A 27,930-nucleotide genomic window follows, 5' to 3' on the forward strand; every position below is an offset into this window, starting at 1 on the left:
CCTGCATTACCTGATTCTTTCACCATGAAATTCAAGACAAACTGCATTTTTATCTTATGGACTAATCCCTGCTTGATTCTCCTTCATTACCGAGACGTGGATTTTGTGAACAAGTATAGGACTGACATTATGCAAGTGCTTAGTTGTGAGAACTACAAAATCCCAGCCATAATGAGCTGACCTTTCTTCTTTGCCTTGATTTCACTAGAGGTGTGTTTGCATCAGTGCTGAATTTGTTCTTCTGGCTTTTATCCCAGTGTTTTGATTCAGCCTTGCAGATTACATAATCAAGTTACAATCTTTGCAATGCTTGCTGCCTTCTGTTCTGTTCTTAAAATTGGTAGTACATGGCTTTCAGGAATGCTTAAAAGTGGGAAAGACAGCATATTTAAACTGTGAAAAGAAAAAAAATCTTTCACACATTATTAAAAAACAAAACTAATTGCCACCAAAGCAGATACAAGAAAGCAGGTTTAAAAATAAGTATCAGAAGTGGAAGAGAAACTGTTATTCAGGATTTAACCTCTCATTAATTCTATCTAATTAAGATTTAAAAAGCCTTCTATTTGGGAAAATTATCTCATGAATACTCACAGCAGGCCACAGAACATGAGAGGACATCATCATTGGCTTAAAATATGCCTTTTCACATATTCCTTTCTAGTTTTACCCCTAAATTAGTGTAAACTGATCATCCTGTCCAAAAAAGAGACTTTAAGAGTTTTTAAAAGCATGTTTATGTGACTGCACATAAATGTTTGTGTAAAAAGGGAGTTATGACAGTTTATACCACAAAGGTTACAGTAAGAAAAAGCACTTCTTTATGACAATAATTCACAAATTCACAAGAATCACTTTAATATACAAAGCAATTACTACCATTCTGAAACACAAAGCAGCTAATATGTACATAGTGTTAATAAAATGCATTATAACCCAGTACATTTTTTTTTTTTAAAAACACAGATAAAGCACAAAAAAAAAAAGTAAAAAAAAAAAAAAAACACAACAGGGATGTTTCTAAATTTTGGGGAAAATGTAAATAAGAACTTATTTTCCTCCAACAATGGATTTTCATTTAGTCTTTTAACTTCCACAGGAACGTGGGAGTCAAGCTCAAATACCCTGTTCTGTGCTGACATGGTTTGGGTAAAGAATCAGAAATGCAGATGAGGTGAACTTGCTCTTTCCAGCTTACATTACAAAGGGAGAATAACCACCCTCGCTCTGGAAGCTTCCCTGAAAAACACTGTTTCAAAACAATTTCAACTTATAAATCCAGACTACAAGTAACTCATTTTTGAAATGAACAACCAACCTGTGGACAAGTCTGTGGAGTGGTTGGCTGCCAACTAGCACCTCTTCTTGTCCTGTTCCCCATCCCATCCCTAGAAGCCCATATAAGCAGCACAGCGTCAAATCTCATACAAACTCGCAGTTCTAGAACTTTTTAAACTTCATGTTTTTATATAAATAAACGTCATTACACACACAAAAAATGGAGTGGCACCTGGATAAAACACAACTTGTGGAGAGCATCCAAACATCCCCAGTTCTTAACAGCGGCCATTTCCAGGTAACTGACTGGCTCAAGGCCTGCCTTCCCCTTGGTCTCACACTCAGCTATCCCCTAATTTAGAGAAATACATAGTTGAGGCTGAGACTCAGTGAACTGACTGCTCCCAAGTCGTGAGTACAGTAAACGGTCAGCTTATGGAACTGCACTAACCGTGGATCACTACGGCTGATCCCTCGCCCTTCCCCTGCCAGCACCCAGCTCCTGGTGACAGCTGGCTTTTTGTCCTTACTGCTGGTGAAAACAAGACCTAAACTCACCATTGAGTAACACAAGTCAAAACCTGCACTTGCAGCACCACAACAGGTCAATGTCTTCAATTTGTGCTACGCAAACTAGGCTGAGCAAGTCTCTTTGCAGGCCAAAGCTTAAATACACGTAAAAAATACATTCCAAGGCAAAATGCTTGAAATGTAATCCCCCCTTCACCAACTGGATCTGGTCCCTTTTCCTAAAAGATGCACAGATTTAAGACACATCCATCCACAAACCTGAACCTGTCACAAGCACACAGCAGATAGGTTTTCATCACCCTGTTTCTCTTTACCAGTCCAGCTCCTCCCAGAGTGACCAAGCTTCATGATACATTCAGCTTTCTGCAAAATCACTGTCTTTTACGACTAGCAAATTCAAAAGCTTAGGAAATTGGGTTCCCAGGCACAGTACGTGAGAACCATGTACGTACCGTATGCTTTTAAAACCTGCTTACGGTGACATATTTTAGGATTGTAGATAATTATCATTGTTCCTGCAAAAGGAAGTTAGTTGTGCTTTTTTTCTTTTAAAGCAGGCTGACACGCTATCACTACATCTTCAATTCCTGGTGCCAAAGAATTGTGATTTTGATTTATTTTCCTAGAATGCAACTTCTAAAATTTGCAGCCAAATTTCAAATTAAGAAAAGGGGAATAAAGTGACTGAGAAGGAATTTAGTTTTCCTTCCAAATTAATTTACCTTTCTCACTTGGGGTCACTGAACTAGTTCTACTCTGTCTAAAAACAATTTAATAACCATCCTATGCCTACTGCTATGACACCATACACTTAATTCTTTCCAGTCTTTAGTAGTGCCAGCCCAGATCTGCCATTTTGAAGCAATGCCTACTGGAAGCCAGGTGCTAATCAGCAAGTTAAATTGTTGAAAGAGTCAACTGCTGTGGGGAGAGGAGTGAGTTGTGTGCAGGTGGCAGGACTATAGCAATTCTGCCAGGGAGCTTCTCAAGCAAACCCAATTTCTCTCTCTCTTTTTTTTTTTTTTTTTTTTTGTTCTGCTTTGTGTTTTTTTTTTTGTGTTTTTTTAAAAAGTGCACATTTTAATTAAACATTTACAAAGAATACCGTGTAACAAAAATAAATACATGACCTTTTGGTTAGATCATTGGCAAATGTGACATCACTAACCTGCTTCAGGGTAAAAAAAAAAAAAGACAATAAAAACAGGGTCTTAGGAAACCAATGAAATCCCCTATGATCTGTTGATCTGTCGTAGATTCGCAAGCACTGATAATAAACTTGCTTTGGTGGGGAGACTTGTCTTTAACCCATAAAAAGCACTGGCTATCTGTCTAAAATAAAATAAAATTAAAAAAAAAGGCAGAGGCCAGTTTTCACTAATAGATGACTACTTGCAGCTGCTGTTTACTGGAAGCCCGGATTTAAAAAACCAAACCAAAACAAAACTATAGTACAAATTTAGATCAGAAACTATTAGGGCTGTTTTCCTTATTAAATCTAACTTTTTTTTTTTTTTCCTGAGCCTCTTAATGATTCCAAACACCCCACCAGTTTTCTGATCAATGTAAAGTACCAGAGAAGATAGTGGTCTGCAACAAACATGAACTACACAAGAGCCAGAACGTATAGGTGTCTGTACAGTCCTGACAATGACAGGCTAAAATTGTGCTTTCAGATACAAGCAATGGTGCCAGCAACTATCTGATTCACTGGTGAAATCACTGCTTAAATAAAAATGCACAGCCACTACCCCAGGAGGAAAACAGAAGTCTTACCAGTGGTTCCTTTTAAAAACAACACCTTAACAACCTTTCCAATTGATCTGCCTTTGATATATAGCTGCCAAAGAGAAAAAGCACAAAAGTGAATTATTCTGCAGGGTGGTAGTTGTTTTAAAACAACTGGTTATATAATTTCAAAATTCTCCATCAAAAAATAAAAAAATAAAAACAAACCAACTCACAAAAATCATGAAAGATGAAAATAAAATTCTTGAAAATGGATAACTGAGAAACAGCACAAAACAAATCAGTAATAAGCGCTAGAATAATGCAGCCCAGGACTACTGGGGCAGGGGAAGCTTTCACACACGCGCACACATCCACACACACCCAGACACACACAGAGAAGTAAAAATTTTTTCTGACCTCCATATACTATAATACTCAGCATTCCTGACTTAAAAGCTCTCAGAGCTGTAGATTATATACTGTGTGTATATATATATATATGTACATATATTATACATATGTATTTTCCAAGAATATCTAAATTAAAAGAGCACCTCTGACAATATCTTAACTGCCTGACTGGTGCTGTTGTTTTGCAAAATAATGACATTACAAAAATTATATTTCAAATCAATTCTTGTTTATTATGAACATAATGGATCTAGCCCTTTCTAACCCTCTCTTCAGGTAAAACAGGCTATCAATTCTTGAAAACTCACAACCGTGAGATATAAAACTAACCTTCCCTCCCCCCTGCCAGCATAATTGCTGTCCTACTTCCAAATGGCCTTAGTTTATAGAAGCTGATTACCCCAACCTCACTACTTGGTAAGTAACATATGAATGAATGCCTGCATCATATCCTTTCCCTTTTTGGGTCACTATGAGTAGTAAAGTATGTATGGGTAACCCTAGCCAGCCTTGTACTTGGCCTAATACATTTTTTATCAACATCATTTAAAATTTCCATTAAAGAAATTCAAGTCCCTAAATCCTCAGTGCAGCATAAATAAAAATAAAGATTCTCGCAGATCCCTAGGTACTTTAAAATAATGTTCTTTTTCTCAATTAAATGCTAGTTGCTAACGCAGTCTACACTAATAACACAATAGACTACTCACAGACCACGCACAGACAAACTGGTAATGCAGTTCTCCTCTCACTGCTTCACAAATTGGCTTCAACGGAAGAACCATGTCCAGGAACTGCTTTAGGCTCCCCTGTCCATTCAGCTGCCAGGCTTTGTGCTGCATGACTACCAGTGAGCATGACCTGCTAGGAACAGCTCCCAGATCTCGGCTAGCCTCATGCAGTTTCAGTACAAAACCTCAAGCTTTTGCAGACAGATGGTTCTGCAAAAGAGAAAGCCTTCATGTAGGAATGTACATCTTTTCTTCATGTTTCTCAAAGCTGGAGAAACCATCCCATGTAACTGTGTAAATCAGGCCATCATAAAGTTAAATATTTTACGAGAATTACTCCTGCATTATCAACAGTCTATTTCTTGCGCTAGTTCTGAACAACTGGTAACCGTCATACATGCACATATTCTCTGTCTTCAAAAATCAGACAATTGTTAGAAAAGCACTGCTGAGAATTTAGGGTCTTCTTTAAATTTGCACTGCTAAACTCATAAATTCATTTTCCATTAAATAAAATCATGAAAATCAATTCTCCATGACAGATAAAAATAGACCATTTATAAACCCCCTCAAAACTTAAGTTGAAAATGAATTCTTTCATAATTCTGATACTTATTTTCTCTTATTTGAAATACAAACGATTTGAAATTATTGATAACTCTAGATTTAATAATAATGCTACAAGTTTAACCCTGCTCCTTTTAAAGTCTCTTGGAAACTGAATGCCCTCTCAAATGAGAAAACTAGAACTTTTAATACTGCTTAGCTGTTTGAGACTCAACTATCAAGAGTCTTGCAAAAGTTCTTCCTACGTCACATTGATTGTATAACCTTTTAGAAGCTCATGTTTGAAATTTATCTTAAAAACAGATAGAGCAAATGGGAAAAAAATATTAGCTAATACTTTGCTAGGCAAGGCATTAGTATAGACCAGAGTCTTATTCATATGTCTCTATACATAAAAGTTGGACCAGAGGCCCAAAGTAAACATACTCCATCAAATGACCCAAGTTGAGAAAAGAAGAGACTGGCTTCAGAGGGCCAGTAAACAAACTGAGCATGATTCTTTTTGACACACAATGGAAGTCCTAATGCCGAGTAGTTATTTTTAACATGATCTACCTTTTTAACAATGTAAATCTGTGAAAGATCATGTTTCCTCAGTACACACAAGAAGTTTGATTTTGCAAATGTCTGAGGCACATAAGTAATTTTACCTACATGAATAAACTACTTGGTAAATCTGACCCTTTGCATGAAAAAATCCTCTGAATAAATTAAGAATTTGTTTAGCCTGGGAAAGTTCAAATAATATTGTCTCTTGCGAAGCAGAAGCCAGTCGGAATATTCATGTTTGAAGTTCTCTTCGATATTTGAGGTTGTCCTGGCAGTTACCATACTGCAGTTTAATTAACGGATGGAAAGCGCAGCCTCAAAGTTTGAAAAATAACCTAGCAAACCAGGACAATGTTTCCATTAAGTACAATAATTCCAATTACATAAGATAGTGGTAGGGAAACAGAAATACCTGATCGCTTGAGAGGACTTGGGACAAACCATCAGAGAATATGTATGTGGAGTTGGCCGTGCTTCAACTGTTTAGTTGTTCTGCATACACATAGGTAGTGCTTTCGTGTGTTACCCTTGCTTACTACACATCTGTTTTCAAAACGTCACTATTGTACCTTTTTAATTCTGAATTCCATCCCCATCTAAATATCATTTGCCAACCAATAACCTCTGAAGCTGGTGTTTTCTTTCTGTGCATTCAAAATGCTGAACACACTTGCACACATATGCTGCAAGAAGCAACAACTGACCAGTGAAGCTCATTTCAATCCATTTGTTTCTGTGGAATAGAGTTTTCACTAGTCCAGGAGGGACTAGTAATGCAGATTACACATCAGAACCCCTCCTGTGCTAGTTTAAAAAAGGTATGTTAGCTCCACACACAGAATGTGACTGTGAAGTGCCTTTCCTTTGGCATGCCACTTAGACATGTATTTTTATAGTTTAAAACAAGTATGTGAAACCAATTTGGCAACCACTGCTTCTTAATTGCACCACGCGTGCTCCACGTATGCCGGCCCACAGCTCTCTGGGCCAAGAGGCTGGGGTAGTTCCGTCTCTAAGGCAATGGAAAGAACTCAGCACAAATTCTTGAAATCATTACAAAAGGACCCTCCCCCACAGTAACTTCCCAAGTGACCACTGTTATTCCTTGAAGAGGATGGGGAGATGAGAAAGGAGCCTGTTCTTCTTCACGCTGAGATTATTTGACGATGAAAATAATCTTGTAAGGGGAGAACTGGAGGCAAGTATTTGAACATTCACAGTTTGATGCAAAGCACAGATGAAGTATATTCTGTAGTTGCTTCAGGCAGTTTTGCGCATAGAAAAAAAGAAATGTTTAGAAAATAAAAAGTTTACATTGTCTCTCTGGGTATAGCCAGAACCAGTCTCTATCCCACCTGGACAAGTGAAAATGGGAATCCAAAATTAATCCGATTTGTGGCAGTAAAGGTCCTTAAGTGCTTTTAACTCCTCAATCAGTGTCTTGTTTTGGTTTTCAAGCACAGCCACTCGATTTTCTAGACATTTCACATACTCCTTTTTCTTCCTGCGACATTCACGTGCTGCCTCTCTGCAAAGCAAAAAAGGACATTCAAATCCAGAACAATTACTTGCAGACACCAGCTATTGAACTGTTCAGGTCAAACCTTTACCTAATACTGTCATTTTTACAATATGCAGGTACTGGAAGAAACATTCACGAATTAGTAAAAAAGGCTGACTTCATAACAATTTCTCAAGATCCGCGGTTTGTTTCAGCATATAGATCCCACTATGTTAGGCTCTCTTCCTGCATCATGGCTTGTCAAAGCAGTATACTGTAGATACATGTAACAGACATGCTTGTTTGCCCTGAATTGTGAGGTGCAAAGGAGAGCAACTTCAAAAGGAGAGCGAATATTCCTTCATCGTAAATACTGCATAGATTGGTGATAACATCAATGTTCTGGGAAATGAGAGGACAAAATTGAACCCAGTTCTTCCACTCATTAGGTAAGTAGTAACTGTACTACAAGTTAAAAAAGAGCATCTGTTCCAGGATCTATCTAGTAAGACAACTCTAAAAGCAACTTTTGAAATTCAGCCAGCTCTGCAAATGAAACAGGATGAAAAAAAAAATCTAGTTTGTAAGCCCTGAAAGGACTCGGGTATCCATTTTACACTCCTACAAACACAGGTTCATGTGCTTGTAGCACTTCAGTGGGCCACGTGGAACATTTGTATTTTAAAGTCATTTTACTCTATTACTTGTTTCACCAATAGATTAACTACTACTACATCAGGAAAGAGTTGTGCCTCCCAGTGGTGAGCTACTAAGTTGTCTCTTGGGTGACAGCTTTTTCTTTCTGTGACTTTGTGCCAGCTTGGGCTGCGTGTTAAGCCACTTTGAGTCTGTGTACATTAGGTTTGCATTATGAACAGCTAGAGTTACAGTAGTTTACACAACAGCTTTTAAAATGTAAAAATTGCTCACAGAGAAATTGCACAATAATATCTATGAATATTTACACTCCAATCCTTCATTAAGTACCACCTCCCCATATACCTCCTCTACATCCTTCTCCCCTGCTTCCCTGTGGAGCCCAGATTTGCAAATACCTATTAAGTAGGCAGGCTAAAAGCACCAAAAGCAACATGATACTGTTGCAAAAGCTGTCCATTTAACTCAAATGGAGATAATTTTCCACTGTTTTTCTAGGCTTTTCCAAACAGCAAAGCCGTCTTTTCCTGGAGTACGGTTTCTGACTCAGTGAAGGGATTCAGAATTTTAAATAAATTTTTCACAAATGCAGAGCTAGAATGGGTGAACAATGACATCTACTATTTACTGATATCCAAGAAATATGTAAAAAGGGAAGACAGGTGAGATTATGTAAAAAAGAAAAACAAAAATTTAAAAAGTGAACTCTTGTTCTTCAGCACTATTTACCTCTTCTTTCAAACTACCCAAACAAGCAATGGGTTTGCTCAGGCTTTCTGTTGTGTTCAGAACTTAACAATCCACAGAAGATAAATGCAACTGTGTGACATAACAGAATGACAGACCAATTCAACAGCACTTCCTGGGGCTTTCCCTCCACATTGGGGAGGGAAGCACAGCCCTTTCCCTGTCAGGGTGTAACATACAGGCTCAAATCTCTGGCCTGTGGAGGGAGCTCAAGCCTGGTGTGATGATGGGTCCTCTAAGGCTCACCACTTTCCTCTTTCACAGCAGGTACTCTTAAGGAGCATCAGCCTGATTTCCCCGTGCAGTTCCATTTCTTGGCAGCCCCCACGAAGCCCCACCTAAGGAGGCTTGGTGGATCCTCCTCCCCACACACTAACTCCTATGGGTCAAGTCTCCTCTCTCAGCCCCTTTGCTGCCAATACTGACTCCACAAAGCATAGCTGCTCATTTAGCCTCCCCCTGAGTCTTTCTGCCTCTGGAGAATAAAACCCAAAGGGCAAGCAGCTAAAGAGAACAAGTGAGACATGATAGAAAGCGCTCATGAAGAGAGTGAGTCAGCCAGTAGCAAGGATAATGCACACAGGAGGCTAAGCTATAGATTTCAGGAAAGAAAACTACATGAATGTATTAACTTTAAAAAATCAACTCACCTCAGTGTTCATGACAACACACCTGCAATCAAACAACTCTCTCACCACTGACTTTTTTCCTTATGGCAACAAAAAAAGGGAAGGAGTAATTCACTCACCTCACAGAATGAGTCTGACACCATTACTTAAGGTGTCCTAATCAATGCATGGCCCTCGCAGATGTGTTTCTTTGCTTTGCATCTTTAAATGACTAAGAAAGATCACGATTCTTACTGCTTAGCACTCTAGTTCTATGCAGAGTTGATCGGGAAAGAAAAAAAAGGATCTAAAGGTACATGCCTGTTCTTCATTAGACGCACTTCTCTCTTCCGTGCGGCCTCTTCTGCTGGCTGGGTTGGAAGTGCTGGAGATGATGCCATGACTACTCCTGGTGCAATGGTGCTGGTAGGGGCGGTGCGAATCTGGTAGGTCTGCACATCTCCCGAGGCAGCTGAAAGACAAAAAACACCGGTGACCATATCAGTTGGGTGACAGTACTGTTAATCATCTATCTAACCACATATTTTGAGCTACAATACAGGATGGATGACCATCACCTGGGTGTGTCGTCATTGTCATCTCACTCTTAGTTTATTAACCATATGTAAGTTTTGGGCATTCCTGCTGAAGAAGTCTTCACTTGTGCTTGGTAACTTGATTTGTCTGCTGCATTGCTGTACTTCTTCCCTTAGCACATTTCTTTTATTTCTCTGATTTTAGGCAGTTTTAGCATTGGTAAGAAAATGTAGGATGCTAAGTGGTATTTCTAGCTGTGCTCCAAATTTCTACCTGCAAAAGGAGAAACTACGTGTGCAGGTATCTGGGGCAGAAAGAAGGGTATAGAAATGTAGCATTTACTCCAACAAGAGAGTGCAAATTAGGCACACTACTCCACCACTTCTCTAGAATGAAAAACGTCTTGACTTTCTTTCATTTGTTTTAATCCAGGAGTGTATTATACTTGCCTGAGTATAAAAAATATTATACCACCTAACAAGACCACACTTCGTTAAGAACACAAAAAACAGAAAATTAATGCAACAATAGTATTTTTCTCAGCTATGTATTTTCACTGGTGCCTGGAGACCTCTCCACTGCATAACCTTCAAATTACCTGCTTTAGAATCATAAAGGCAGGGATACAATTTTCTGTTATTTATAATAAATATTTTTCTTAATAGCCTCCCCCTAATTAAAAACAAACAAACCTGTATTTTAATAAAAAAGAGAAACTTGGTCTAAGACTGAAGTACCCCTGCTCTAAGTGGAGGTCTTGATGAAATGACCTAGAGCACTTTTCTGAAGTATTCTACGATTCTAAGACTTGATGATTAAATATTTGGTGACTAGCTGCAAACCCACAACAGAAAGGAATTATGACTTCCACTTGTAAAGGGGGAAAACTTACTTATCATTTTTTGTAGAACATGTAACACAAATCATGTAGGCAGACTGCAGAAATACAGCATGGAAAAACAAAAATGAATATATCATTTTAAGAAGTAAGACCCAAATATCTATAAACGTATTGATCTGAAGTGAAAGGCTCCGAGAAAATGTGACAAACAGCTTTGTCCAGAATTTTCTTTAATCATTTTGGAGACTGATTCTGTACCAAAGTTGTTTGTTTCCTGACACGTTTGAGGGAGTTAGGTTGGCAACTTATATCCACGTGAAGAAAATGTTAAACAGAATGACTGGCTGTGAAGTATCTCACCTTGTACAACAACTTGGTTGCTGGGTACAAGTATCTGCTGTCCATCTGTGGTCTGTGCATATTGTAAAATGGTGGTGCCAGGTTGGGTTGCAGCTGCGTTGGTCATAGTCAATGTCTGAAGACCTTGCACGCCATCTGTGCCATTGTTAGACAACTGTATCGCCCCTCCTTGCGTAATAGCAACTGAAGATGAAGCAATGGGATACAGTATTTAAGACATTAATGCACTCATTAACTTATAGTAATAAACCTAGATGCAGAAGACTACTGGTTCAAGTTAAATCCTCTGAACCCTTATACACCTTCAAATCAGATACATGACTTTAATGTACATTTAAAGAAATTATACTTTGACAGTAAGCTTTTAATTTTTCATGAGACTCATTTTGGGGGAGACACAAAAACCACAGCTTAAAACACAAATTAGTTACTCTAACAACATCACACAGAGGAGCTACAATCCTCCCCTGGGGAATACTTCTTATTTATTAGTTAGTATTTTCTTCTTGGTTGGTTTAGGTTTTTTTCCTTGCCTTTTTCTTCTCATCTGAAATTCCTCGCCTCTTCCATGCTTTACTCCCTTCAGTCTCCTCTGCTGCTACTGCTATCCATCTTGTGTTTCACTTTCTTCTTGCTTTGGCACTTTTTTCTTCTGATTGTATCTCCTCCCCTTGTCTACAACTTCCTCAGCACCTTCCTAGCAGTGTTTTCACTCATACAGGTCCAGTTTCACACATTATTTTCTTTCCTTCATGCAGTCTTTGTTTTTGTTTTTGTTTTTCCTTTCCCTCAATCCTGTCATTGAGGTGCACTGAGACATCACTTCTCATTTCTACTTCCACAGAATTTCACTGTGTTCCTATATACAGACATACCAAAATCTTAGGTATCTACATGACCAGGTAGTTTTTACAGTTATGGCAAGAAAGCAGAGTTAACCACATCAGTTTCAATAAAGTTAGGCAGGGTACAAGTGGCTAAGGAGTAAACAGAGATACAACATTTTAAAGAGATTTTAAGAGAAAGATATGAACCGAGAGTTCTTTCTCCCTCTTGTACATTTAATACTGAGTTTGCTTGTGCGAAACAGTATGTGGATTCTAGCTTTACTGCTGTATCCTCAACCCTTTAAGTCAAAGGACTGTATCTATAAAATCTAATGAATAAAGACATTGAAAACACACAGAAACTTTGATTTACTACATGTTTTAAAAAAGGTTGCTAAGTCCTTCTTTTTTCAGGACTTTCTAAAAATGCAATGGCAGACTAGTGGTTTTTCTATTAAGTAGCCAACAATTTGGTCACCTGGGATTAATAATCTGTCAGATAAAAAGGAAACTTCTGAATTACCTCATCTGGTTCCTGAAGCTAAAAAGTTTATAACAGCATTGTGGTTAACTCATATTTTGCCTCAGGGCACATTAGCTGCACTAGCTGGCAAGCAGTCCCAGAATGTTCACTGACCGTTTTGAATATTTACAAGAGCAATGTGTTTAAAGGGCATGGTCATCCAACAGTCAAATTCAAGTAATCTTATTTTCATCTCCTGCTTTGTCCTAGCCCAAGCAATTATATAAATGATAGCTCTTCATCTTCTCATCCCCACTTACTAGCACCACCGAGAAATTCAGACTACATACTGTACTGCCCACTGCTGGTTTGGTAAATGGGAGTTGGCACCGTAACAGTGGCGATGGCAGGTGCTGCTGTTTCCTCTTCAGACTTTTCTTCTTCGATCCTTGGCACTCCTGGGGCGTCTGAAGACAAGTCATTCAAAATTTTTCTGGCAAAGACAGTGTGTTGTAGAGATTTTAATAAAAAGTGGGAGGAAAAAAAAGTATTTTTGATACGTAATTCTGAGGAAAACTGCAAAATGCAGTGAGCCAGCAAGGTAAATATGGAATGAAAAACCCAGACTAACTTCAAACTCTTATTGGAGAAGACTGCTCAAAGTGCCATGCGTAGATGGGCAAGGGAGCCAGCGAAGAACAATGCAGGTACTTCTCAACCCAAGAGACAACTATTGCAACCTTCCCGTTTTCTTAAAAACATGTTTCTATCTCATGCATTTTTACTTGTTTCCTGCTTTTACCCACAAAAGATTTGAAGAAAGCAGAGTATGCAAAAAACTATCTCCTCATTTACATCAGGGGGAACTGCTTCATTTCAGAGACTGTAAAGGCCTCAGCCAGAGAGCCAGAAATAAAGGAAGTTAGAAATGCCTGTAAAGAGCAACCAGCTTACAACTGAACAGCTTCCTGGGAGATGATGCTGACTGTTCGAGTGGAGTCACACTATTATGTTTACAGTGAGGTAAAAACCCTGCCTGGGAAAGCTTTGAGATTAGCATTGGTAAAGAAAAAAAAACAGTTTGTTAATTACGTCCATGGGTTAATTATCCAAAGACCAAACAGCTAAAACATCACAGCTACAGGTCCTGTTGACTGAGATTGTAAGACTGACCATAGCAATTGTAACTTGCATCATTTAGAATAAGCACTGTCCCTCAGAGAGGACCATCAAGCCCTTTTTAGTACTGGCACATTCTACTATGCCACTGAAAAATGCTACTTAGGTGAAAGGGAACATTTTTCTTAATTCTCCTCATATACTTTACTGTGAACTGTCTCTACAGCTCAAAGTGTGATGAAGAAAACAACTGTAGATCCTAAGCTCCAAGACAACAGTCATTGCTTAAATAAGGCTCCTAAGGCTTTGGGAACTAGAACTTCTGTACATATAGCTATATGGGGAGACTGGTCACTCTGCTAAGCAACTTGACAAACAGAGCTTTGCTGTTACTATTTCAGCTCTGTGGGCATGCAAGAACCCCAGCGTTGCACAAGCACTCCACTGTGCCAAGCACCACTTGGACAAATAACAAATTCCCGCCCAGAGAGTTTGCAATCTAGGTGTTAGACTAGAAAAGTTAGTGGACAAAACAGATTAAAAATATAGAGAAAGTGGGCAGGATGAGGAAGAACAAAATCCAAGAAGCTCAAAATAGAAAAGAAGAAATTACAGCTCACCCAATTTTAAACTCATGCCAGATACGATTTGATAGTTAAACTCTATCTTTGCATTCTTAAAGATGGTTTTAAAGTAGAAGGTAAGGTGATAGCTATATAAATATACGAGATATGAACTGACATGGAGAACACATGATGTATGTCAGTACCAGGATCAAAGTGGAGTTTCTGAGGAAGAGGTACAGCTCTTCAGTTCTGTGAACTTATCTGTACCAATCTTGTCTCTAGGGCCATTTACAACACCTTGGATAAAGCCAATAGGAAGTCACCAAATACAGCTGTAGTTTGGATCAACCTTTCTGGCTGAGCCTGACCCAGAGGCTGAGCTGTGTATACAAGCTTTACAATCACTAAGTTTTGCAGTTACCAGGATCTGATTTGAAGGACAGAGGCTGTGGTGTGGCATCAGTGCAGGCATGGGAGTACAATCCAAATGAGAAGTTAGCATGCACAAGTCCCCTCTTTTCAGTTTTGCTGTTTGTTTATTTAGCTCTGTTGTCTCATGATATTCAGCTACTCTTCCATATATAGTAAAAGTGTTTCGCTGCAGAAGCAGACTGCAAGGAAGTCTGTAACAGCATTTATGTTAACATTAATGTTAACATTAGGAGCAGTAATGTTAACTGCTCCTCACAAATAAGAGTGTTTTCCCAGATATATTATGGTTAGGGATATTCAGCAGAGATTTGCACTATCTTCAGCAGGACAGCCTTGAAGGCTCCTATAGAATGTAGAAAATAATCTCCAAGTGCTAAAAAAACCACAAACATATGGGTGAGATATGCTTAGACTAGAGTCTGTCTTATATTTCTAAGGCTATGTTCATAATGAAAAAGGGAGCAGATGAAATTTCTGAAGCAGCAGGAATCCACAGGTCACTTAAAAACTGCTGAACTCCGTAGCTATTCTTTGAAACTATTTAGCATGTTTTAAGAATGAAAAATGAGATTTAGTACAGCCAGAAAAAGCTGTGGATAGGCTTAATTAATAAAGTAACATATACTAGATGTCTATCATTCCATTAAACACATCCTGACTTCTCAAACTTTAAATATAACTTTAATCATAATTTCGCTCAGATAGAAATTCTCTCTGAGCCACAGAACACCCCGTGTTCATTGAAAGTTACATGGGAGAAAGGAATTAAGTTTGATGGCTGCTAGCATTTCAAAACAGTGAAAAACAATAGAATCGATTTTATGCAGACTACAGATTATGCAGAAGCCACTTTCTTGCAAAGCTTCAGAGTAATGCGTGTGTTAAGTATGCAATAAATTTATTTTTAAGACACCGAGCACAGTGAAACCTCAATGTTTCACAAATTTTGCAATCAGCTTATTCTCAGCTCATTTCTGTCTTAATTGAGTGTAACAGCTGAGGTTTCTTCCTTCTCATATTTGTTTATCTCTTTATATCCTATTACAGAAGAAGACATTGCAGAAGAGAGATTTTGGTAAAACAGTAGATCTGAAAATAACCACTGAATCCCACCATTTGATTCCCCATGTGAAGAACACATCCATCAAGCAAAATGCATCTGCTTTTGACCCCCATACCTGTAGGACGGTCGTCTGGAAAGAATTTCTCTCCGTTTTTGTGAATCTGTGACACTGTCCACTGATTCCTGTGAATCTTCACTTTCTGCTATAGTGGAGATCTGAAAATAAGAACAGCAATCAAATTTAACAGGACGTTTCCGATGTCTGTATTTTAAGGAATTGTTGATATGTGAAAAGCACTAAAATGCAAGTATTAAAGAGAACTATTACCTAGGCAATGAACATAAAGGGCAGGCTGTTTGGTAACGGATACAGTGAAGAACAACCAGAGCCAGGTATTTACCCATGAGATACCCAGGTATTTAATGTGTCCCCTAGAATTTAAAAGCCCCAATACGAAAATACAAATAGTAATCCCATATACTTCTTTTCCTTTTCAAGAAAGACCTTGTTTCCATCCTTTTTAAGGGAAACAAAAAGGTAGTCAGATTTAGGGAGAGAAAAACTGAAAACAAATTAAGATAGAAAGCAGAAAGGTTAGAAAACAAAAGAGCAAAATATTGAAATTGAGAAACATTAACTTATAAATCATTGTAGGGATATATTACAAAAAGACTACCTTTTCTTTGGGGAAATTGTCAGGAAAATTTCATAACTAAAGATGCTACAAAATAATGCAGTGATACAATTCTGAAAATCTGTGCTAAAAAAATTACAAAAATTGATGACAGAAATCTGGAATGTTTGTATCAATTATAGTTCCATAATTTTAAATTCAAAGTGTGCCAAAAATATAAAATATCTCCAGCATAAAAACACAGAGACTGTTTTCCAAATGGCTATACTCATGTTACAAATATACAAAAGCTAATGACAGTGAAGGGCAAAATGCCTATGTGAACATAGCTCGCGGCCTGACACTTCAAGCACCGTAGGGAAGATACCTCAAGGCTCAAAAAGCTTGCTGGCTCCCAAATCTCAGTTATCGGATAGATGGCCTGGATGGGTCCAAGGCTGATTGTGAACTACCAGGCTTTGAGTATCGCAGCATTCCACACACATTCTTGTTTTGCACTGAGCCAGGTGAATTCCAACCATGCTTTCATTGTCAGTCTCTTATCTTCCACCCCTGGGCTAGTAACTTGTGCACTTATCTGAAAATTGCTTGTCTCCAATAGATTAAAACCCTAAACTTCTGACTCCGGCAGCTGAAGAGGGTAGAGCCTGCCAGAAACTCATCATTCAAGCTGACAAGGAATACACAAAGATTACTATCAGAATGACCTAGTTTTAAATTATGCATGCTTTATTATTTTTACAAATAATACCCAGCTAGATGTCTGTATCAAATAATTACAATGTCTACCTTTTAAAATTAACCTTTTTTTCTGTGTTCAATGTACTAATAACTAAGGAATGATGTACAGTCCTTGCCCTGTGTAGCTACCATACTCCAACCAATTTCTGTGTTCGGTAACACTGGACTTGAAGTGGTTCCAAAGGAAAAGGAAGGAAAGGGGCCATGGATTTCAGACTACTTTTCTCCTAACTCTTCAAGCTCTCTCTTCATTCACATTGCATTAACTTTCTTGCTTTACAGAAGAAAGACAACATTCAGCCGGCAAATTAAAAATTATTTTTATGAGGAGACTAATAAGTATATTTTAAAGACCATTAACATACAGATGTGTTTTTTAAACCAATGCAAACATTTTCTAAGCAGCAAAGACTCTAATCCCAGAATATCAGCTTTACTAACGATTAACAGGTTACATTATAAGAAAAATTGCTGTTGTTCACTTCAGGATAATTTGAACACTTAGTCATACTCTTACTGTAGGAAAACACAGTAAAGAGAACAGAAAAATAATGTAAGAAAAGAGAAATACTGTAAGAAAAAACATTAAGCTGTTAAACTCACCAACAGAGTTCTAGAGGGAAATGATACTCAGTGATGTATGAAAGTGTAAAGTGGTTAAAACAGAACAGAAAATAGTCACAGAGTAGCAAATAATGTACAGATTTTGCCGTTAAGTTTATAGAAGTGAAAACATAATCCAGGACATGAGCCCACTAAGAAACCAGCGAACTGGCAGAACCATTCTGAAGGCACAATTAACGTATTAGGAAGTTCTTCAGAAAGTACCTGAACTGTCTGGACCTGTGGAGACTGAATAACTGATGGCTGGGCAGCCTGAATTACTCCATGCACTTGAACCGTCTGCCCATTGGGCAGCTGAACTAAGGTCACCGTGGGTGCAGAAGACGTTGCGTGAGCTGCTGGCATAGATACCTGCAAAGAAGAGACAGTGAGCATAAATTAAGTTATTGCAAAATATTTTTTTTTCATGATCAGGAACACTTTCTGGTGAAAGAAGAATGTCTCTTCTAGACACCAGCTAGATGACCCAAATGTTTCAGTGTAACACAAAAACCTCTGAATTGCTATGCCCAACAGCTGACCTACTTTACAAATTAATCTAATGCAAAATTTCTGCAGGCTTAAAACATCACTTGTAAAAACACTGAAAAGAGTGATAAAAACACAACTGCATCTATTCTGAGGTAACCTAATAAAAACATATTATTAACCTTCACTTACTTCAGTTACACACTGCTAAGAATTGGGTGTACTCCTACAGACACTGTTGAGTCAAAGGCAGAAACATATGGGAGTGGAGCTATTTTTGTTTTCAGTCAAGAAAATGCAGTTATTTGCCAGATGTAAGAAGTTAGAATTTTTAGGGAGTCATATCTTTCAGACTTTCTGGAGATTAAACCACGCGGAGCAGCTGGCAAAGTCCATTCAAATGAAGAAAACTGACCATGTGTTTAGATAGAAAAAACAGGTCTGAAGAAGAACAAACCGTTTGTAGGCAGTTATTTTGATCCAGTGTAACGAGTCAACACATCCTCTAGTCTTAGAGTTATTTTATTTCTATGAGGAAAAATGGCCCAAGTCCTAAAACCTCAGTCTCTAAACACAACTTCTCTTGTAAAGCACAGACCCCCAGGCACAGTGGCTATGCCAGCAGCTAACTGCTGCTATGGATGTCCCCGTCACAGGAGCTCCAGCCCTGGGGACAGTGGTACCCAAAGAGCTGTTCATGCCATGCAGGGAAGTCCTGCTTCTTCACTGTGGCAGGCGACAAGAACCGCGATGGGCGACTGACAGGCCGTGCACTGGGGTTGCTTTGCAGCTGGGCAGATGCTGGTGCTCAGCCCCAAGCTGGTGACACGATGCACGTGGCCATTCCTGGGGCTCCTTGGCTCCTGACTCACCATCGTAGCCCTCAGAAAGGACTCGTAGGCCGCAGCCAGCTAAGGGGTCCCTCACTAGGCAGCTTGCTCCTGGGCACCGAACAAAATAAGTCTTCCTACGTGTAATGGCATTTTCAAGAAATTCAATCCATTTAGCTCCAATGGGAGAAGGGGTTGTACTGCTGTCCCACCTAGTCCCAGAGAATGCTGTATGGACCGCAGAAGTAAATCCTCTGCTGTCCTCATGGACACGTGGCTCTCAAAACGCTGCAACAGCTGACCACTGAATTCCCATAAACATCCATCATTTACAAAGAAATCTTGCTCAACAACAAAATTAAGGGGAATTACATGTAGACCTCTCTCCTCCACAGCTGTCCCTTCCTAACCCACAATCTGTGTTTGCCTTTCCCTTCCTTTTTCCTGAAAATGGCTGCGGTGTTACGTGGCGGTACTTAACTCACATCTGAGAGAAACTGGGACTGAGATTAGCATGAACTCTCCTCTGGCAAATCACACTCCTTCACCAAGCGACCTTTTTTAATACTGCGTGCCTGACTGAACAGTCCTTGGCAATGACAGCAAAGCTGATCAACTGGAGGCTACTCTGCGGTTTCACGAAGCCAACAGCAGAATGCAACTTCCGCAGATGTCTCTGACTCATACCTTGTGGAACTGGAACAGTTTCCTTTTGACTCTGAAAACTACCCTGAACTCGCTAAAAATGCAATGCTTAAACTCAGCTTACAAAGGGGGTGATCTTACAAGAGATAATGAAAGAATTAAATAGACATAATTAATTATTCAGATTTGCCTAAGCCTCTGAGGGCACTCCCTAATGCCAAACACTGCTGCATCACATATCAAAAATAACACACTAACATAAAACTGCTGATCAGAACAAGACAAGGCATTACGTTTAGACTGTTCAGTCACCTCCAAAAGGAATATAAAGTCTGGGAAATAGCCAAGGTGCAAATAATACAGTAAATGACAATAGGGGAAATTAGGGAAAATATTACGTATTTGCTTATAGTTTGCATGGGTTTTAACCATAGCTGTATAGCTTCTTCTTAGTCAGAAAAAAATTCTCATTCAAGTGCCAGGGTAATTTTGCCTGAGTAAAGTGCATTCAATCCACTACGTACCTGTAAATTTAGCTACCTGGAGGGTAGTATGTCAACACACAAATTTAAAACATGCTTGCTTCTCTGGACTATATGTTAATGCATACAAAGTGAGAAGCAGTTTACTGGTTTTGCAAGAGAAATAAACGACTTCCACTTGGTTGACTCTTAAGTGTTATTCACACCACCTACATCCTCTGCCTAAGTTAGACAGTGAGAAAACTGCCCAAAGAGGCAAGCTGGTGCAAGGCAGCTGGTGGCCTGAAAATTCACACTACAGGTCACTGAACAAAAACCACCCTGCTCATTTCAACAGCTCTGATCTCTGTAATATCACTTGAATGGAAGTGTGCTATCTCTGCTTTACTAAATGGTATAGAGTTCTTACAGACATTAATCATTTATAAAATTTAAGTGATTCAACACTTGTGCCACTTAAAATACATTAAATTCCCCAGACTGTGTAAACTAAAAAACCTGTTAGTTCTTTACAGACTGCAAAATTTTAGTTTTAAAATGAAATGGTTACGTGATAGAGAAGAACAGACTCTGTACTCGTTTACACAATGGAGTTGCTCCTGCCAGCCATCAATGTATCCAAGAATGACCCCAGGTTCCAAAATTAGAGATGTAGCTGGGATTACATAATTTCTTGTCTCTCCAAAATAAATTTGGGGTAATAAAAGATCTACTATCTCTCTGAGCAGCGAACAATTCTGTGAAATTCAATAGGATAACATGAGCTGTCAGATACCAGTTTGTTCCACTTGGTCATAATGTTTATAGTATTCATCTTAGATTTTGAGTTTATTTCCTCCAGAATTAATCTGCTATAGACAAGATTCTAACAGAAAAAACAACAGCAGAATAATCCAGTCAATATAAAAAAAGACAATAAACTACATGTTTAAAAAAAAAAAAACAAAACACACCTTTCAGTGGTATGGTTGTGGTGAAGAATGCTAGAAAACTTTAATTATTCTGTTAAAATTGCACAGTTTACATACACACGGTTCTTCAGATGTGTGATGTGAAGTTAAAAATCTCTACTGCTATAAAATTCTGAAGACAAACATTAAAGGAACTATACATAGCACCTGTTTCAGAATCGTATCAATAGGACCTTCTCTCAGGCCCATAAGCAGACATTATCCCTCTAAAAAAAATTACCCAATAGGTAAAACTATTATACCATATCATTTTATACCTGGGCTAACGTTGCAATCTGTGGTTGTGCCTGTACTGTCATCTGTTGGGTTTCTGCCTCTGTAACGGCTGCATCTCCACTCTGCTGGTTCTCTGCTCCAGATTCCATGGTCATTTAGTTACCTACAATCACAATATTTGTCATAAGTCTGTGTTGGTATGCAATTCCATTACGCTTGGTGGATCTGGTAGCAATCACTGCAGCTGAATTCCCATTACTACATATTAGTTTCATTTGCATATTAAAATGTTGCCAAACTATTAGCATTCAGGCAAAGTTTTGCATGCCATGTGTCTGCCTCAGGTTGAGTTTTCTGTGTGTAATGTTTCTGAAAAAACTGGTCCAGTCTCCTTCAAAAATGAGATCAGAAAAAAATGTGTTTTGCTCATGTTAAAAAAATTGCTTGAGCAATTGTACTATGATGATCTAGTACCTCCATAATTTGGAACAGTGACCCATAGTTTGTCAGGAAGCCCCAGTGCCAAGGTAAAAATATGCCATAATCAAGTCTGAAAGGCATTCCCTGCTCAGCCCTCCCTCTCCCCGAGACTGCAGTTTGCAGGTAACCAACAGCAATTGTTTCTGTGTTGGGTACTTAGCTTTCAGTCTTCCATCTGAGCTAAATACGCAACATCTCCATCCAAATTGTTTCCACAACCAGACTGTGTATAGGCCTATCTATGCCACAGGTCTTTTCTACTCTGCAGTTTTAAGATCATACATGTAAAGATAGAAGGCATTTCTATATGAACCTTACTGCAAGTAATTATTTTTATACTAAGAGGTACACAGTATTGTTATGACCTCAGTTTTGTATCTTACACGTTTCATGACAAACTTTTATTTTTAAGCAATAACTGAGTAAGTCTAGATCACCAGAAAACACAACTCTATAAAAAGAGGTTGCATAACTTCCAAACACCAGCATGTAGGCAGAGTGCAATGAATGCTAAATTCTGCGCTGATCTGTGAGAATTAGTTTTCAGTTCTTCTTTAAATACTGATATGAAAGTATTTAATATCTAACAAAGAACTTCAAAATACAAGGAAATCTTCCCAACAGGGATACGGCAATACAATAGTAAATATACAGAACTCCAAATACCAAATAAGAGGAATGGCCATTACCTCCACAGCCACAATACCAATGTTGTGTACCGCTCTGTGCTGCCCAGTTACTCAGGCTTCTCTCTACCCAGCAGCACCACACCTCTCCAGAGCTGGAGCAAAACCACCAGTAGAGCATTTCTGCTTTCGGAAGGGCCTGGAGGCAGAGGATGCTCAGATCAGTAGGAAGGTGGGAAGAAGGAGAAATCCCCCTCTCCCTCCTGAACTTTACTGGCCCTCTGAGAAAAAGATTTAGAAGAGTCAATATAGACGTGGTGGCACCATGACCACATTTGAGATACTGCATTTTAAACAAAAAGTCAGGGAAATGTACATTTCAATGCAAACTATGCTTCAATGTTATAGCAAAGAGAATACTCCTTGGAGGCATTGCCTAAAGCAGTAGGGTCACACTTCAAATCCCAGTATAATAAGAAATTTCCATCTCATGGTAAATGACTGCTAATCGAGATAAAACAGCATTTCAAAGTAGTAACTACATCTAACATAAAAAGAAGGCAAATCAATGTATATAAACCCAAACCTGTATGTTTACTACTGAATGTGACTGTTCAAATGAGCCTTTGTGTGTGTGTGAAAACACTGAAATGTGTACATACCAAATATTTAGTTCCAACATCAGTTTATAAACTGTTAGGAAGTGAAAGAAGCAAATAATTAAAGCTGTTTTTCCTTAAAAACAAACAAAAATGAACAAACAAAAAATAAAAATTACAAATTTTTGGAAGAAGAAAATTGAATTCTCTCTCCCAAGCGTCTGGGATTTTGTTCTGCCTCTCCCTCGTCATGATTTTATGTTCCACACAAAAACAGACATTAGTCTGACAAATGCTCACAGATGAATAATACTCTACTTATAACTATATACTTGCAAACTGGCAACGAAAGAAATTCATTGTAAACTCACTTAATTTTAAGTAATCTATACATTACTTTTTATAAGAATGTCAAGATTACTTGACATACTGTGCCCATGCACACGTAACTCCATTCTCTTCTACAATCCCAAGTCTCTGCCATGCTGCACTTCATCTGCCAGAAAGCACAAATGAAAACCCCTGCACTATTATTACTAACAATACACATTACCAAACAGTTCTTAATTATGTTATTAGTGACACCAGTTTAATTGGTTTTCTCTAACCCGAGTTTTAATAGTTTTAGTTTCCGTTGTCATATACCCAACTTTTTTGAGTATCGTATGTTTTCAAAAGTTCAAACTACAAAACAGAGTACTGCAGGTTTCCCATGGATTTTTATCATTTTTAAGGAGGTGTCCAGTTTGATCAGGTTTTTTCTCTGTGTGTTAGCCAGTTTGTCAAGGTAAACACAGCAAAAAAATTCTCCCAGTTCCTGTGTATGTATCACGGTGACACCAGCCAAAGGTCTACCTAAACAGACCCAAGGAAGGATTTACAATCTTCTCACACATTATTAAGCAAAGGACCCCTGGTTTTACAAGCTTGGTTTCTATGCTTGCATCATCTTTTGTATTTATCAGTGTAAGTATTAACTGTTTAAGGTGCTCCCTCCTCTACAACATCAATAATTTGGAAATCAAATTCTTAACCCAACTTGCAAAGACCTAGAAGGAACCTCCTCCTAATGTCCAGTAAGCATCAAGCAATGCAGGAAGCTGCCTGCATGATTTCCATCTTGACATGTGCAGTTTAAACAAGTTTTTAGGGTGACTTGCAGGGTTTTTCGGACAGGCTCTGAGTCTTGTTTTTTTTGCAGGTTCTAAGTAATCTTGATATTGGTTCAATTTACTATGCACTTACACCTCACAGCATTTGTATTCTAATGTCTTAATTACTACCTTTTATAATAACTTATGAGAAAAAGAAGGAACTGTATTTGTGAGCATTGTGGCAACATATTCCAGATATACTGACTACTACATTGTCTCATGTTTGCTTTAAGAGCACAGTATTACAAGATTGCCAAGATATAAAAGACAAGGCACTTAGAACACAAAAGCTTATTAAAAAGTACAGACTGCTGTATAAAGCATGACTCGTTTTAGAAGTGTTCCTTAAAAAATATTTGTTAAATTTATCCATCTAAAAGAAATTACCAAGTCTTTACATGATGCAGGTATCAGTTTATTAATTACGTGGTTGTGTGTAAGACTATCATGGCTAAAATTAAGGTTAGTAATTCCTATTAGTTCTTGTAATTCACAGCTGCAGTTCATACACAACTGCTCCCTGTTTCCAGGCTGCTTTCCAACTTGTCAAAAAAAACCCCTCACATTCCCACTTTGAGAAAAAAATAGTAATCGGTGTAGTGCATTTTGACCTAAGCATTCCTAAAAGAAACTAAATGATGAAAAAAAAAAAAAAAAAAAGTTAGCTGTAACAAGCAGAGTTGAAAAAGACAGGAATCTGCTTGCCCAAAACACTCCAAGTATGAACTCAGAACACAGGTTCAGAAAGCTGATGAGATTACTTGTTGAGATACAGTTTAACTCAACACTTTTATTTAATAGATAAATTTCTTTATTAGTTCAAAAGAACTAGCATTTTTGCCATACTTACTAATGATCTGAAGTTTCAGAGGTGAAGAGCAAAACATGCAGCTGACACACAGCAATTTGTTTTAACCACATCAGGACTAGGAGAAAGAAGTTTAGCAGAAGCTAACTGTACTAGGCAAAGTTACAACATGACAGCATAAGATGGATGATAACGAACACAAACAGTTGCAGAATGCACAGGGAATTCTGAACTACATACACTGCAGAATAATCCAAATAAACCTGTCTCATTCATAGCATAAGCCTGGGAAAGGGGTCTGGACACTACTGCAGCTAGTTCAACTCAGATTTCTGCTTAACATACACCTATGACAAGAAAAGCTGAAAATTTAGAATGCTAGAAAAATAGTTAAAATGTCAGAACAGTAATAAGATACAGGGTAGCCCTTACAAGTTCTATTTTTATAGATGGACCCTATACATCAGCTGGATTACAGTGCAGGTCCATCTAAAAAATGAATGTTGTGGAATTTGGGTGTTCAGAGAAAGCAAGCATTTGGGGAATGAAAACCTGTTGAAATGTTCACTGGCTGAATGCAAAATAGTGAAGCTGAAAGGTGACAAATTTTAAAGTATATAAAAAAAAATTAAAATGATTAAAAAATATGAAAATTGGTACTTCATGTACTACACAAAAAGGCCATGGATGCTGCTGCTGATAAGCACTTTATCAGAATTCAAACAAGGGTTAGACATGCAGAAGGACAACAAGAATATCCAGAACTAGAGGTCCCTTCGGACTCAGGATGTTCTATGGTTCTTTCACACAAAAAAAATGTGCAAAAATGAAAGGACGATAACATCTCATGAGTCAGGCTTTAAATCAATTTCTAATCCTTAAAAAAAAAAAAAGTCTTCATGAGGGGGGCAGATTATCTCGCATGTAATTCTTGCAGTTTCCAGTACAGTCTTGAGGTACTTTCTGATCTTCAGTATCTTAGAGACTGGATGCTGAACAAGGTGCTCTGCAGCTAACAGTAATTCCCATATTCTCTGTAAATTAAAGTGAGCACCAATGCTGTTTATTCAGGGCATGAGTACAGCCACTTCACTTCCCGTGTCCCTTAGAGCCAAGAAGATATAACTTTTTCTCACAGCTTTCATAGCTTCTTCATTCCACAGTACTCACCTACTGGCAGCTATTTGGTCTCCCTGGCATATTTTGTTTCCTGACTCCTTTTATATCTCCTATTTGAAATAATATCCCAAGAAACTCCAACATCTCACCCAAATGTGATGTTCCACTCCCAGGAACACTCCTTCCACTCCTTCCTCGTTTAACCAGAGGCCTCTTTTTACTCACTCACAAGCACCACAGAGCTTTCCTGTTCTGCAAAGACAGCTTGTCATCATGCAGGACCAGAGTGGGGAAAACACGTAGGGGCCCCTTCCCAACCACCACCATTAATATCAAGAAGCAAAATACCTTGCTGTGGCTGCTACAGCAGAGCTAACCTATGCAAGGAAGGTACGGAGTGCCCCAAAGCTCTGAGGCAATATGCATCAGTCTACACCTGAGACTTAGTGCCACTGCCTGCTCACCAACAGGCACAGCCATTATCTGCAACTTACCATGTCACACTCTGTGCAACTTTGGAAGGTCTCCTTCTCCTCCACAACTAGGTGATGGCTTCTGGTTTTACTTTATTCAAGTACCCACACAGATTTTGAAGAGCACCATGACAGCCTCCAACATCAGCACGGAGCAGAGGCCCAACAAACCCAGGCCTGCTGAGCCTGACACGAGCCACATCCAGTCACACCTTCACACAGACATCACCTGCAAAGGCCACTGTTATGGCCACAATCTTCCTGGCCCAGTTCAACACCCAGCTGAAGGGATGCTCGTGGCAGCGCAGGGCCAGGGCAGTGTGGGGGCTGAGGGAAGGGAGGGCGCCTGCTCCAGTGGAAGCACCCCATGTTCCCCTTTACAGCCTATCAGCAACAGCTGCTCCATGTTCTGTTCTGGTGATTTTCTGTTGCTTCCTCTAGGCCTGTGCTTTCTGTTTCACCATAACGTGCTTAGGGCCTAGGAAGTGCTTGTGTTGTAAAAGGTATGCGTGCCTAACTCCTACATTAGAAAAGTCGCTGTTCCCAAATGGACAACCAGTAGATGACTCTGTTTTTCCTTTGATTCTGAAGTCTGAGGAACCCCAAGAGGAAGGAGGGAACACCTCAGCATATTCGACAACCCTCAACAGTCTCATTCAGCTACTGCATATCAGATAAAAACTTGTTAAAGGCTCACAAAGATGCCTCTCATAAGGAGGAGTGAGAAAGGCCTACTCTACAGACGTGAGGCTATCAAGAAATTCTCCAGCAAAAGGGAAAATTGCTTGGCTCAGGTTAACTTGCAAGGAAGCTGTGAACCAGAGTGAGACTGAGGTTCTTTAAAATACATTTGTAAGCAAAAATTGGAATAACACCTCTCCTCAAAAATATCTTTAAAATGCAGTAGCTACAAATAGAGAGGTCTAGATGTATTAAATGGAATAAACTGTTCCACAAAGCACTTGCCTTTCACATGTATCACTTATAGCTTCTTGTTCTAAATACATTTTTTGCCCCCTTCTGCATACCACCTTTCATTTTATTATCTTTGGCAATATTTGGCATGAGATGGATTCAGGGATGTTCAAACAAGAAAGTAAACATGGTAACAGCTTTTGTTTTATGGCAATTTAACACCAGTGTCAGGCAGCTACACAAACATTGTGTATACACCAATCCTGACTTCACTGGATGTTCTGAGTTCTGGAAGGCTTCTCCAAAGCGAGCACGTCAAGTCTGTTCCTCAAGCAGTGCTCATTACAGACTGTATTTCAATTTATTCATAGCAGGCATACCAGCACCATTGTTCAGAAAGCAAATACAGCTCCAGTCTACAGTTCCAGGAATTCAACTCACTCTGTATTTACTACATGTGGCTTTATAAAGCCAAAGATCCACCATGAAAGCACTGAAAAGGTCATAAAACATGGCTCTTGTGTGCTATTATTTGTTTTCACCTTTTCAGTGTAATTACTGAGGACATTCACTTCAAATCTGTAAACATTTCTACTATTACCTCGCAGCGTGGCAGCCCTTTCAG

General features: G+C 38.8%; 1 protein-coding gene across 3 annotated transcripts in view; it reads right to left on the minus strand.

Moving 5' to 3' along the window:
- Nucleotides 1-719: 719 nt before the first annotated feature.
- Nucleotides 720-27,930, minus strand: part of CREB1 (cAMP responsive element binding protein 1) — a 39,748-nt gene continuing 12,537 nt past the window's right edge. Inside the window, exons 2-9 of one of the 3 annotated variants that reach the window (XM_082764075.1) lie at nt 22,301-22,436; nt 21,173-21,294; nt 17,724-17,870; nt 15,635-15,735; nt 12,690-12,832; nt 11,050-11,232; nt 9,633-9,783; nt 720-7,326 (exon numbers count right to left, since the gene is read on the minus strand). In XM_082764075.1, the coding sequence (XP_082620201.1) occupies nt 7,182-7,326; nt 9,633-9,783; nt 11,050-11,232; nt 12,690-12,832; nt 15,635-15,735; nt 17,724-17,870; nt 21,173-21,286 (984 nt within the window). In that variant the 5' untranslated portion in view covers nt 21,287-21,294; nt 22,301-22,436 and the 3' untranslated portion in view covers nt 720-7,181. The remainder of the gene's footprint in view (nt 7,327-9,632; nt 9,784-11,049; nt 11,233-12,689; nt 12,833-15,634; nt 15,736-17,723; nt 17,871-21,172; nt 21,295-22,300; nt 22,437-27,930) is intronic. The other 2 variants (XM_082764074.1, XM_082764076.1) reach the window with 2 other exon arrangements.

This window comes from Aythya marila, assembly GCF_965140915.1.
Source record: "Aythya marila genome assembly, chromosome: 6".
Classification (NCBI taxonomy): domain Eukaryota; kingdom Metazoa; phylum Chordata; class Aves; order Anseriformes; family Anatidae; genus Aythya; species Aythya marila.